Here is a 13,090-nt window from a genome sequence, read left to right on the forward strand (position 1 = left end):
TTACCAACAGAGTGCAGCACTATTATTTTTTTAAATATTTGACAACAGCTAATTTTAAAACAAAAGCTGAGTGAGCAAAGCGAACGAACTTCAACCAGGACGTGTGAGCGCACCGAACGTGCTCCAACCTAAAGGTGAGTGAGCGTAGCGAACGAACTTCAACCAGGACGTGATTGAGCCATGCGAACGAGCTCACATATGAAGTTTAACGGGGCAAAGCCCGCGGGTACAGCTAGTATATAAAAAGGCAAAGCCCTCACTGACTGACTGACTCACTCACTCATCACTAATTCTCCCACTTCCCACTTACCTAGGAGGCTGAAATTTGGTACACTGATTCTTTAGGCATTAAATAGGACAACTAAGTGGTTTTTATTCTGATCGGACTCTCGGGCTCCGCCCCAGTGGTTCTAGAGTTTCCCATGTTAACCTAATGAGTACTCATATTTAAATAGAATTAATGAATCTTAACAGCTGTTTCAATTAAACAAGTTGGTTCTGTTCTATGATGTTAAATAGCATTAAAGTTACAAGGATTACCAACAGAGTGCAGCACTATTATTTTTTTAATATTTTACAACAGCTAATTTTAAACCAAAAGTGAGTGAGCGTAGCGAACGAACTTCAACCCGGAGGCGAGTTAGCGTAGCGAACGAGCTAACCTGAAGGCAAGTGAGCGCAGCGAACGAGCTCCAACCGTAAAGGTGAGTGAGCGTAGCGAACGAACTTCAACCAGGACGTGTGAGCGCAGCGAACGAGCTCCAACCTAAAGGTGAGTGAGCGTAGCGAACGAACTTCAACCAGGTCGTGTGAGCGCAGCGAACGAGCTCCAACCTAAAGGTGAGTTAGCGTAGCGAACGAACCAGGACGTGATTGAGCCATGCGAACGAGCTCACATATGAAGTTAAACGGGGCAAAGCCCGCGGGTACAGCTAGTAGTCTATATTTACCGAACCTTTCATGACACTGTCTTTAGCAGATTCATATGGATGGGAAATTTGTAAAAGGAGTTCTGTATGTTTACTCCATGGCTGTAGGTGGTCTCTGTATGTTTTTTCCAAGTCTACTAAGCAGTGGCACTTTGCATTGAAGAATCACAAACTTAGAGCAATGACCAAACCTCAAAAGTTTTGTTAGATACGCCAACGATCAAACTTTCCTTCTTGTAAATAGAACTGCCAACCAATCAGAGGCTAGCAATACTCCCTAGTTGTTCGCTTCACAACTGGTACAATTAGAATTTGTTCACACATAGTAACAACAATGGACTCACCTGGAAGCGTCTGTTAGCCATCTGAAGGGCGTTCTGGAAGGCGACTGGAGCTGGTGGACGAGCAGAGACCTTAGCATTGGCCGCCCGCACTATTGAAGCCGGAAGTGCCTGGGAAAAGGAGAATTTGGAGGATAAATTGAAAGCAAACCCCCACAACACAGCAAACTTGTAGGTTAAAAGGGTTTCCAGATGTTTAATGAGTTGAATTCAAACACAGGTTTACATCAAAAAGAAATTCATACTTACTACAGTATAAAATTGCATTTGCTCGTTTACATTTTACTTACAGGAAACAGAAAAATGTGCCATTAACTTTTAAACCATTGAAACATTGAAAATTGATACAGTTGATGAAGATAAATATGCAGTCTACAGCAATTAATTATTCTACAAAATGGGTAAAATATAGTAAGATATTAGGCTATATAATGCGATATAATGTAAATAGTATAAACATAATCGAATAACCCTCAAACATTTCCCCATATTATAGTTTATTTTAATCAATGGAAAAAATAGGTACTCAACAAAAGAATCCATGCAATTGTTAAAAACTCCACAGCCTTCTATTCTAGCTCAGGAACTTTTAGCTTCTTACATTCATATTCCTCTTTGATCCCACCTTTTTGCAACTGAGTGTATATAAAAAAAAGGTTACAATATTGGCTATCCAGTGTAAAAAGCTCCCCTTGCAACTTAGTATTTTTTCAGCTAATGGCACAGCTTAAAATTGAAATACTAGCTAGGGTAGTCTATTCTTGGTGAATTACCGTAGTAAATAAATTAGAGATGATTAGCTATGATTTGTATAATGAAGCGGTTGGATTGTTGACGCTTTTATAATTTAGAGGTTCCAAGTTTGACACAGTTTTCAAATGGGAAATTAGATAAATTTGAGCAGGGTATGACTAGAAACATTGTATATTTCTACTTACTAGAGAATATTATTTACCCCTCGTAAGCCGAGTTATAGACCAGATGGACAAGTTTGACGTACATCAGATAAGAGAAAATTCAAATTCTTTACTAGTAGAACATTTTAATGACCAGCCCAAAAGGCAGAAGAGCGTCAGGAAGACTGAACAAAAACTGCTGCACCAGCTAGAAAGAAAGCTAAAAAGACTGGAAGGAGAGTAGAAGATGAATACAAGTGGGGTGTTTAAAAGCGAAGTTTTGATGAGTCAATTGCCCTGAGTTATATGATCCGTTGTACGTACTGTAATAGTAGATATAGACTGGGACGGCGGACGGGTGGCGTCGTCCTGTAATCCAGCTACTAGGAGGTCACGAATTGTGGATATTTTATCTACGACTATCTGCAGTACTATCCTGATAATTATACCAATTCGTATATACCAAGGCAAAAATGTGGTTCGGATTCCACTATAAACTGTAGGTCCCTTAGTTGTCATTAGCTGTATGGGCTATTAATTAACAGCTGTGTCTAAGGAATATGTCTAAGGCAAACAGATGTTTCTACGCTTGCAACAGACTGATGTCCTCTAAGTTACTGTCAAAAAACACCAAAGTTAGAATTTATAAGACAATAATCAGCCCAGTATTATTATACGGAGCTGAAACATGGAAACCAAATAAAAAAGAAGAAAAGAAGTTAATCACATTCGAAAATAGGATTTTAAGAAAAATCTATGGACCAATTTATGAAGGTGGTGAATGGAGGAAGAGACACAACAGAGAACTGAGAGAACTCTACAGAGATCCAGATGTGGTGTGTGAATTTAAGTGTAGAAGAGTTAGATGGGCTGGACATGTTTTACGAAGAGAGGCGCAAAATAAGTTAAAATTAGTTTTACTAAGAAATCCCGAAGGAAGACGACCGAGAGGAAGGCCAAAACAGAAATGGTGGAGCCAAGTAAAGAAAGACATGGAGCAACTAGGAGCAACTGAGGAGGATGCAGAGGATAGAGCAAGATGGAGAGGCTTTGTTGGTGCGGCCAAATATCTTCTTAGATATGCATGGCCCTGAGAGTAAGTAAGAGTAAGAGAGAGTCTAAGGAATATGTCGGCCTTAGTCACTAACAAGACTACAAGATCGCGCCACTCATCCTACACTCATCTCCATTCATACTTGGCTTAAAATACCTACGTTGTATTTTCGCCATTTCATCGAAAAGTATTAAAGTATTAAAGTACATAATATGTGTTAACTCTTTCTCTATAAATCCACATGTTCAACTGTTAAACTGTTGGCTTAACACTATATTGCTTAGTAATTAAAAATGTACCATAGTGACTTTAGCTCCGTGCAGATCACAGAATCAACATAATTTCTTACTCTACTATTGTTCCATCATACTAAATATCCAGCACCATACATTTACCTGGAAGGCAGGCACCACGACGACGTTGCCTAGTGAGGGGGCGGAGGTAGGCACTGCGGCCAGAGCGGGGGCAGGCATGTGGTGAATGGCTGCAGACTTCCTTAAAGTGTTGGGTGCCGGAGGAGGTAGTGGCCTGAAGGGCGGTACCCCTCTATTGATCATCTTGATGCGCCCCCGATGAGCACGGCCCTCCACACCATCCGCACGTTTACCCACCTGAAAAAAAAACAAAATTGTTGAGTTTGGAATGTTATGTAATCATACCCTTAAATTTTAGATCAGATTACCTAGATTTGAAAGATGCTGACACAGTAGTGTGTTAATTTTAAGGCAAATATGAGTGAAGTATCAGTGTTGAAAATTACACCTCAACTTTGTTACTGACTAGGATCAGCTGTTTTTTTTTTTAGCCAAGACCGTTTATTTAGCAAAACGATCCAAGGACCATATCTGGATCAAGTTTCAAACTATTGAAAAGATTTGGATAATTCTCAGGATTGAATAATCGACCTTCTGATTACCAGGGGTTCTCTAGAACATCTGAACTTTCCAGCTGTATTTGCCAATACATTTACATGTGCTTGAGCTGCTTTGCAAGATGCATGAACATAAAAGTGTGAAAATAAATTTGTAATACAACAAAACAGCTATATTGTAGTTCCAAATAACTTTCCTGTATATTACCCATTTTTTTTACATTAGTGATCATAATTGGGTAGTTTGGGATGCAGTGGCAGTTCAAGTTTGTTTGAAAGGGATAAGGTCGGTGAGGGGTAGGAATGATATAGTAGCCTTGTTACATTTATCATACACAATCTGTAATTCAATTAATCATTCTGATACAGAAGAATTTTACTAAACAATAAAACATTTAACAATAAGGTAACATTTGTAAAGATACTGTAGGAGGATACCATGGATTTGAACTATAATCACTAAAGAATGAAAGGTTGTAAAATCATATTGTTCAACTATATGATTCCTCCTCAACACAGAAACATTTGTGAACCTAGTAAAACAATACTGCTTCATCATATTATAAATTACATAGATAAATTCGTGCGATTTCATCAATAATCGAATAGTCTTTGAATTACAAGACATGGAAAAGGAAACTAATTACCATAGCACAGCATAGTAATTACATTTTTTTATCATCCTTCCAGTGGAGTTTAACAAGTTGCATAACATCAGTGTTGGTCACCAACAACACATTTTTTGTGGGCCAAAACGCCGACATACGATTGGATATTCTAGGTGTGTAGAGTAAACAATAAATTATGAAAACTGAAACTGCTGCTAACTGGCAACACATTAAACTGGAGATGACTTTCATTCAGGTTGTGTAACGTTCAGAAAAAGAAAACTAACCAATTCCTGCAGTAGATGGAACGATGGAACTGGTTATAATCTTTAGTACAAGAGATGTGTTTTTTGAGGTTATGTGTCGTTAGAAGGAATGCAGTACAATCATCTGAAGAAGGATAGAGCATGGCAATCCCCAGATATTGCTCATTACTTTTTACTGCAAACCTGTATTGGTTACATTACACTACACTGCAGTCTGGTGATTTTAAGAACAAAAGATCATTTGGAGTAAATTAGCTAGAAAATATGCAATTGCAAAATATATAAGAGTATTAAGCTGTGAAAATTTTGATTGTTTTGCTGATAACGAAAAGTATATAACATTGGAAATATTGACATATTGACATATTTGGTATATTGACATTCGAAAGGCTATCATATGGTGCAGTAATAACGGGTTAGGATATAAAAAGCCAAAGCCTTGTGTGTTATTTGCTTCAAATAACACACTGATTTTGTTGTTCATAGAATTTACAACCAGACCTCAATAACCAAACCATCGATAGGGAATTCCCTTAATAATGAGCTAATTAGCCAAAGCCTGCCACATTTATAAAAGTCAGTGTTACCAAATAAACTATCCATGCCAAATGTGAAGTAATCTGTCTACAAATTCCAACTTAGTTTCAGTTACACATTCGAGGTGAAATGTCCTCGTATAATGTGTAATCAGTTCTAGAAACCAGGTTAAGGCAAGCTTTGCCTCGTGTGATTTATGGGTGGAATTCATCTGATAAGTTCAAAAAATTAACGTTAACGTTACTAATGTCTAATACTGGATTTTGACACTAAAATATTGGGGAAGGGCGTTTTTAGGAAAGCTATAAACTGACCCTAAAGTTAAAGTACAAAATAATGGGCAAAATAATTGACTTGACAAAAAGCTGTCTTTAGATTGGCGCATCACACAAGGGTAATGGTTAGCTGGTCCCGTAATCCGAGGGTAGAAAAAGGTTGGGGCAATAAAACGACTCCACTGGTCCCGAGAGGTCCAGGTAGTTTTGGGGCGGCTAATCCAGCGGGGCAATGAGGCATGAAGCGTGATCTAAACAAACAATAAATACTTGCAGTCCTGTCCTCGGCAATGAATGGTGCGAATTTTGGAATTCCCTCGCCAGGTCATCATCCCATCGCGAAGCTCTAAACAATGCATCACTTCACTCTACACGTCAACAACAGCAAATACTTGCAGCGCTCTCGGCATCAAAGAATGTTGCGAATTTGGGGTTTTGAAGCACTCACCTACCATAAGGGGAAGTCGATAAATATACCTTTAAACATCTATGAGAGAAGTAAACAAAATGTAGTACAAGAGGTAGTACTGTAATAAGCAAAGTTAGTAGGGATATTTATGTTTAAAATCAAATGTTAAGGGGAGAGAAGGAACGTGGAGGAAAAAGAAGACTGTAGCAATGAAATACTTCATCGACAAAAAGCTAGAATCTCTTTCAACAGGGGAGATCGACCTGGTCACTTTTTGCGAATTTCCCCTATAGGGAATAAGCTATTACCGTAGTACTCATGGTAAGACCTGGACCCGGGACAGATTTATTTTTTCGTTTTGAGGTCCCTAGAGGCAAAAAACACCATCCGTTCAAATTCATATATAACACCACACCGTCCGTTAGCGCGATAACTCGAGCAAAAATGTTCCGATTTTGATGAAATTTGGTCCAAACGTGTAAACTTATGTTTATTCGAATGAGTTCGCGAACCAGCATGATCGGACTATGGGAACAGGGGTTTATGGGGGGTTTTCCAATTTTTGACCCTAAAAACTTAAAATTTAGCAATTTCTTTTCAAACCATTTTGTAGAGCTTAAAAACAAATTATTTAGTATATTAAAGCGTTATTATGCGCCTAATTGTTACGGGAAAAATTCCAAAAATCTGTTATTTTAAAATTCCCATGTTATTCTTTTGGAGAAAAAGTTAACTGTTGTAGTTTGCTTGTTTATGAACATATTTTGTTTAAATTTGGAAAATGCATTAATTAATTTCATACTAAACTATTAACATTTTACAAAAAAAAAAACACATTGTTTCCCTCCCTGTTGCAGCAAACCTCAGTAGGCATACTCGTTAAGCTAATGTTATTTAAATAGGGAATAAATGTGACATTTTTAAGGATACATTTTAGTGTAAAACCACATTTTAGGCAAATGGAAATTCGCTTAGTCTGCAGGTTTGCTGCGGCGGGGGTATTTTAAAATGTGTATGAAACGTTTCCTTACCCAGAGAGGTTTAGTCGAGGGGAATAGAGTCTGTAAATATAGTTTTTAGTCATTTGTAATATGGTAGTTTGTTTGTAAAATCTTTGTAAGCATTCAGTTTGTCGTATTTTTCGTTTTTTCAAATATTTTATGAGTTTTTTGTTTTTTTTATCAATTATTGTAAATATATCTTTTCCGAAATTTAATTTCATATATCATTGTATTTGATCTGGGTTTTGATCAATGTTTATGTCAATTTTTGTGAAATATGTTTTTAAATGTACTTAGTAATTATTTAATCGTAAATATTCATCTTTTAGCTGTGTGCCCGTTCTACGCACGGGGATCTTATAGTGGTTAGTTGAAACCTTCCTATATAAAGAACATCAGTTGGTTTGCATATTTTCAAATATGCTGGCCAAACTATTATATATAAACAAATACAGTATCCACCAGTTTCAAGTAAAGAAAAAAAATGCGTAATAGAACTATAAGGGGTACACTTCCATATCTGTTGGCACAAACAACAAAATGAGTAATATTGATTATTCGATTCTTTAATTCGATATATCGTTTGGTTAGTTAGGTTAGGTTAACCTTACCTAACTAACCAAACGATATTTAGTTAAAATACTATACCTCAACCTCGCTATTAAACATTTAGGTTGGAAATTTCACTATCAAAGGTGTTCTTGTCCTGTCCGTACGGAACACTGAGTAATATAATATGCGCTACCAACTTATGAATAATTGTTTAGGCCTACGAACCCAAGAGATAGGCAATTGGTCTATTGGCTGTATGGTCCAGCGAGCAGCACATAGCGTTGAGAAGACACATTGGAAAAGCGATTTGAGCATAATCCGTAAACCTCTGTTACAATCACCCACTGCAATTGTCACTTTACACTTTACACAACCACCATTGAAGTGCCGTCAATGAGTTGAAACTTTTTATGTAAGCTATTGGTAACGCTAATGTAAAAAATGTAAGTTTCACAGTCATATAAAACACTGATTCAAGTTCTTTTTCCCGGTTATCAAAACTCAAGAAAACGTTTATACACAAAGAATCTCTATTTTCATTTACACTGTGTATTAGTATCCCTAGGAATTAAAACCCAATGAATTCTATAACATGCCATATTACTGATACTCATTCGCTGAATCGCCATTTAAACACTTAAAAGTATATAAACATTAATGCTGTACTTTTTAATGTTACTGGTAACACTATCTAAATCTATCAAACACTCTCCAAACATGTGTTTTTAGAGACAACGAAACACCTCGATGAATGGGCATTGATAGCTATACAAACACTAGCCATAATCCTGTTAGACAAATTACAAAGGGGCTGCCGATGGGACCAGTGGAAGTGCGGATTAAGAGACCTTACTTGAGACTGGGACCAGTAGAAGTAGGGTACCTGGCTTACGGGACCAGTTGAGTCTGCCCCTCACACAACGCCGAGAAAATTTACAAATAACTTCTTAGTCAGAAAATCTACAATATCACGCTACGTCTACATCAGAATTCACACACTGTTTAAACTCAAGTTTAAAACATCCAAAGAACTATCCTTTTGTTGAAAACATTTTGACGTTGATTGATTTAATTTATGGAAACATTGCTCTTATAATTGAGCGGAGCGAAGCGAAGCTCTTTGGGATCGACTTCAATGCAAACTTTCTAATACATTAACTCAAAAACGGCTGAACATATTTTAGCCAAACTTACCAAGGTTGTTTTGTCAAATTTTTGGAAGGTTTAGACGAAACCACGAATACTAGAAAAATACCGGTATGGATCATAAACATAAACAAATGACGTTGTTGGCACGAATCCTGTACTAACAGCATTGGACATATGTTTTGGCAGTTACATTTAAACAATTTTAATAATGTCTATTTTTGGGCCAAAAACGTCATTTGTTTATGTTTATGATCCATACCGGTATTTTTCTAGTAATCGTGGGCGAAACCAATTCAAATTTTTGATAACGCCTACATAATTCATTCAAAAGTAACTCATTGGTCTTATGGGTTGCCATGAAGGTTACAAATTAACGACGTAAATGTAAACAAAACAAAGAATCATTTAGCATATGTTAAAATCAAGCCACGACCTAAACACAGTACAAAGGAAAACATTCCGATGATGGCTACTGATGGAATAATAATACAGAAAATAATACAGAATTATTGTCAAGAAAAAACACTGTCAATCAAACTACCAAGTGTGAAAAATGCAATGCCATCCCCCAACATTATTATTATCTACCCTTATGCGTCCCCAATCAATTATTTCACCATTTGCAGGAGTTTATAGCTCTTTCTTGCAGCATTTCCAAACTGCGAATGTCCTAAAACTGGCATTTCAACAGTTTCGCCAGCTTCTACCCAGGAGTGTCCGAATGTGTGACATCCTACGATTCGTCACAGCTCTCGATCTTTGACCCCCACTTTCATTTTAGACGTGGGAAGTGGTTAGAAGTGCGTGAACAAGCCTTGGACGAGTGATAAACAAAGGTTTGTATTGCAACTTTTTTTAGAAAATCGCTTCTTGAACTAGCCGTTAGAAATAATTATTACAGTCTTAAAAAATCTTGTCTATACAGGCTTGCGATGATTTGTCTTACAATAAGGTAAAAAATACACCATTGTTACAAATTCTTATCGAAGGTACTAAGCCTTTGAAGATCCGCTTGAATCATATTTTGAAGATAGGACTATCCATCAGGAAGAGTCATCAAAGGGTAATTCATTGTTTGTTTGATTTACAGCTTGAAACTCATCACCCACTACTGCTACTGATGGTCATTGACTGAATTATCGTCTTTGGTAAACCGCGAGCATAGATGGTTCGAGATCGGGGGAATAAAGTATTTTTTACGAGTCACCACTAGCTTGTCCATGTATACTTGTATCCTAACGGTAACTTACTGTGTTTAATTTCACCGCACACATCAGTAGTCTATGTAGCCTATACAGGCAGTTGAAGTTGAAAATTCCCATTATACCTATGACAGTGCCTAAAATATGCCAGTTTACGATAGTTGTATCTTCTCAGTGGTAATGTCCACTGTTTGAGGAGCTAGGTTGTCTAGAGGTAGAGCGCACGGTTTGGGTTCCTGAGCTCCTGGGTTCCTGAGGTCTTGGGTTCCTGAGATCCTGGGTTCAAGGTCCCGGGTACCACCAATCACCTATGGCTGAAAGATTTATTCCACATACCCCTGACATTAGGTCATGTATCAAGGTTATCAAAACCCTAAAACTCTCTAGGATGCTATGTCAAACGTAATATGCAACGTGAAATTCGTCTTGTACAAAGCCTATGAAAGTTAAAGATTTTCAAAAGTACAACATTATTTGAATGCAAATAAAATATGTTGGAGGTTTAAGAAAAAACAACAGTGGCTTAATCATTTGATATGACGATAGTAAACTATTCATCTAGCCAATCAAATAGTGTCGAGTTTATCATCATATTATTCATATTATTATAGCTGACCTATATTTTTACAGTTAAATCTCCAACACTACTTAAGCCAGCGAACTTAAAACTTCGCAATAATGGGTGAGCGCAGCCTCTAGATTTCTCTTCTGCAGAAGTGCCTGTCATCCGTTAAGTAGTCACACATAGAAGACAAGCCATTAGACGCACTCACCATTACTGTCATTGGAGAAGTAATTATTGAATGGTCAGAAGAACAATGCGAGCGCAATATCGCAACAAAGAGAACCTAAATACTCACTCTTAACTCTCAACTTTTAATTATTTGAGATACTTATATGAACTATGTTGATTCACAGTTTGACAAATGACACGGAGGCAATTGCGTGTGTGCATATACATCATTGGGATCCGAATAGTCCTCGATTATTACTCAGTAGGTAGTTTGTTCGAGCCTGAGAAAAGTTAAAAAAAAGTTGAAAAGTTGATGATTGGCCTGTCAATAATCATTGTTCCTTGCTGAAGAAACAGCTGATCTTAGAAATTAATACAGCTTCCCTGATCTGCCTTACACTCATGGTTTGAGTGTAGTGATTTGACATGCAGTTGAAGAACTTAAGTGGTCTCTGGCAGCCTGAATTCCAATTCAAGATGGTGGATTATATGGATTGAAATATAGTTCGGGATTGAACATGTCTCTATTGTAAAAGCTCTCAACATTCTAAAACTAATTTGCTTCCAATGATTATGTTCTTGTTATGCTTTTAACATAACAGAGCTTGCAATGGATGGGGGAAAAATCTTTAACTATTATTTAAAAGTTAAAATCACATGTAAAAAGACTAATTTTCTAAATCATTTGTAATTACAAACATTTACATTTGCACATTTTACATTTGTAATTTCTATCATTTGTAATTAGTTAGTTAAGACGTGTGTTTTTAGTAATTACTTAATGAAACAACTACGAAGTTTGTGTTCATCCAGTGCATAGTTTTTTATCTTTGTGAATATTTTACAGTTTATTTCAACTCGATAAATGCTTGAATAATGCCACGATTTTCTTTTTTGTAAGGCCATATTTACGTGGTAACCAGCCGGCAGGTGAAACACTCCTGTCAATCCTGAGGAAAAGCAGCTTTTTAATGGCTCGGAAGTTTGAACTAAACCCAAAAGTCTTTGGTCATTGGGTTTGCAATGCATTATTCTGGCTAAACAATCACCTTAGTCAGTACCAAAGCTAGAGAATATATTTCATAACATTCTGCAGTCATTTTTCACTCATAACCTGCTGCACTGTGTCCCTGGCTGGCCTAAATGTTTGTGTAACCGTACAAATTTGCTACGTACTAACTTTATCAAAATACATTGTTAACCCGAAAATACAGGAAGAAATAAAATTTAAAAAAATCTATATTGCCAATTGACGAATAATAATGCATGGTATCATAGATTACAGGATTCTACTCCTTTAATCTAGGGTAGTGTGGACAGGATATAAAATAATAAAATGGTAAATGGGTGTCGTTAATGTTAGCAAACTATATTTAAGAAAAACATAATCATTCAACTTTGCACCCTCGTCAATCTTTTTGTGAAAAAAAAAAATCATTTTAGAATAATTATTTTAAGCAAATTCCAAAACGGAAGGAAGAAAACAACATGTCAAATAACCGGATGACAAATTAAACACAACATCCTCCAAGATTCTTTATCAAAAACACAAACACGGTTTCGACCTCGGTGGTGAATTTAAAGCCACACGTCATTGGTTCATTACCATACAAATATTGTAAAGTTTTATCGGTCAGTGCCTCCAAAGGCAAACGTTAATTTGAGAGAAAGCGTGGAAGAGTGACTATAGATAATATGCAAGCCTGAACGCCTGAAACATAGGCACGACGAGTTGTATGTCAATGGTTTTCTCTCTTGACCTTATCACTATAGATCCACTGTTATATTTTATCATTGAACTTATTATCATACATTATAACTGGTTGAACTGCGTAACTGCTAAGTTTTCTACATTTGCAGTTTTTTTTTTTTTAATTAAATACCACATTTTTCACTTTTAATAAAACAAAAGTTATTGATGACAATTCGAAAAGCTTAAAGCTAAAAATTTCAGGATCTTAACCTCTACCTTAAAAACTAAATTCCCGTGCTGTAGAACAACTTATCCCCGCGCCCATACAAATTTTTCGAGTATAACGGCGATGAAAGAAACATATTAAGGACTTTTAGGAATACAAATATGGCTTATTAATCTTTTTCATGTCTACGAATGTAATCCTAAGAAAACTGCATGTGATTGTTCCGTCTATATGAATGGACGAATGCAGTTAGATTGGCGGGACTGTAGCTGCACGAACTAGATTACACTATAATCAACCGGTCGTTGGTTTTGAGCGGAACACGTAGTCTACCGTATGCTAGAGAAA

General features: G+C 36.7%; 1 protein-coding gene across 2 annotated transcripts in view; it reads right to left on the reverse strand.

Annotated features, from left to right (window-relative positions):
- Positions 1 to 13,090, reverse strand: part of LOC128992495 (uncharacterized) — a 69,652-nt gene that overhangs the window by 6,274 nt on the left and 50,288 nt on the right. For both annotated transcript variants that reach the window (XM_054416087.1, XM_054416088.1), the window contains 2 exons: positions 3,616 to 3,831; positions 1,274 to 1,381 (listed from right to left, as the gene is read on the reverse strand). In XM_054416087.1, the coding sequence (XP_054272062.1) occupies positions 1,274 to 1,381; positions 3,616 to 3,831 (324 nt within the window). The remainder of the gene's footprint in view (positions 1 to 1,273; positions 1,382 to 3,615; positions 3,832 to 13,090) is intronic.

Source organism: Macrosteles quadrilineatus, unplaced genomic scaffold (assembly GCF_028750875.1).
Source record: "Macrosteles quadrilineatus isolate MER2022 unplaced genomic scaffold, UCM_ALF_1.0 Scaffold_4__1_contigs__length_99947679, whole genome shotgun sequence".
In the NCBI taxonomy this organism is placed as follows: domain Eukaryota; kingdom Metazoa; phylum Arthropoda; class Insecta; order Hemiptera; family Cicadellidae; genus Macrosteles; species Macrosteles quadrilineatus.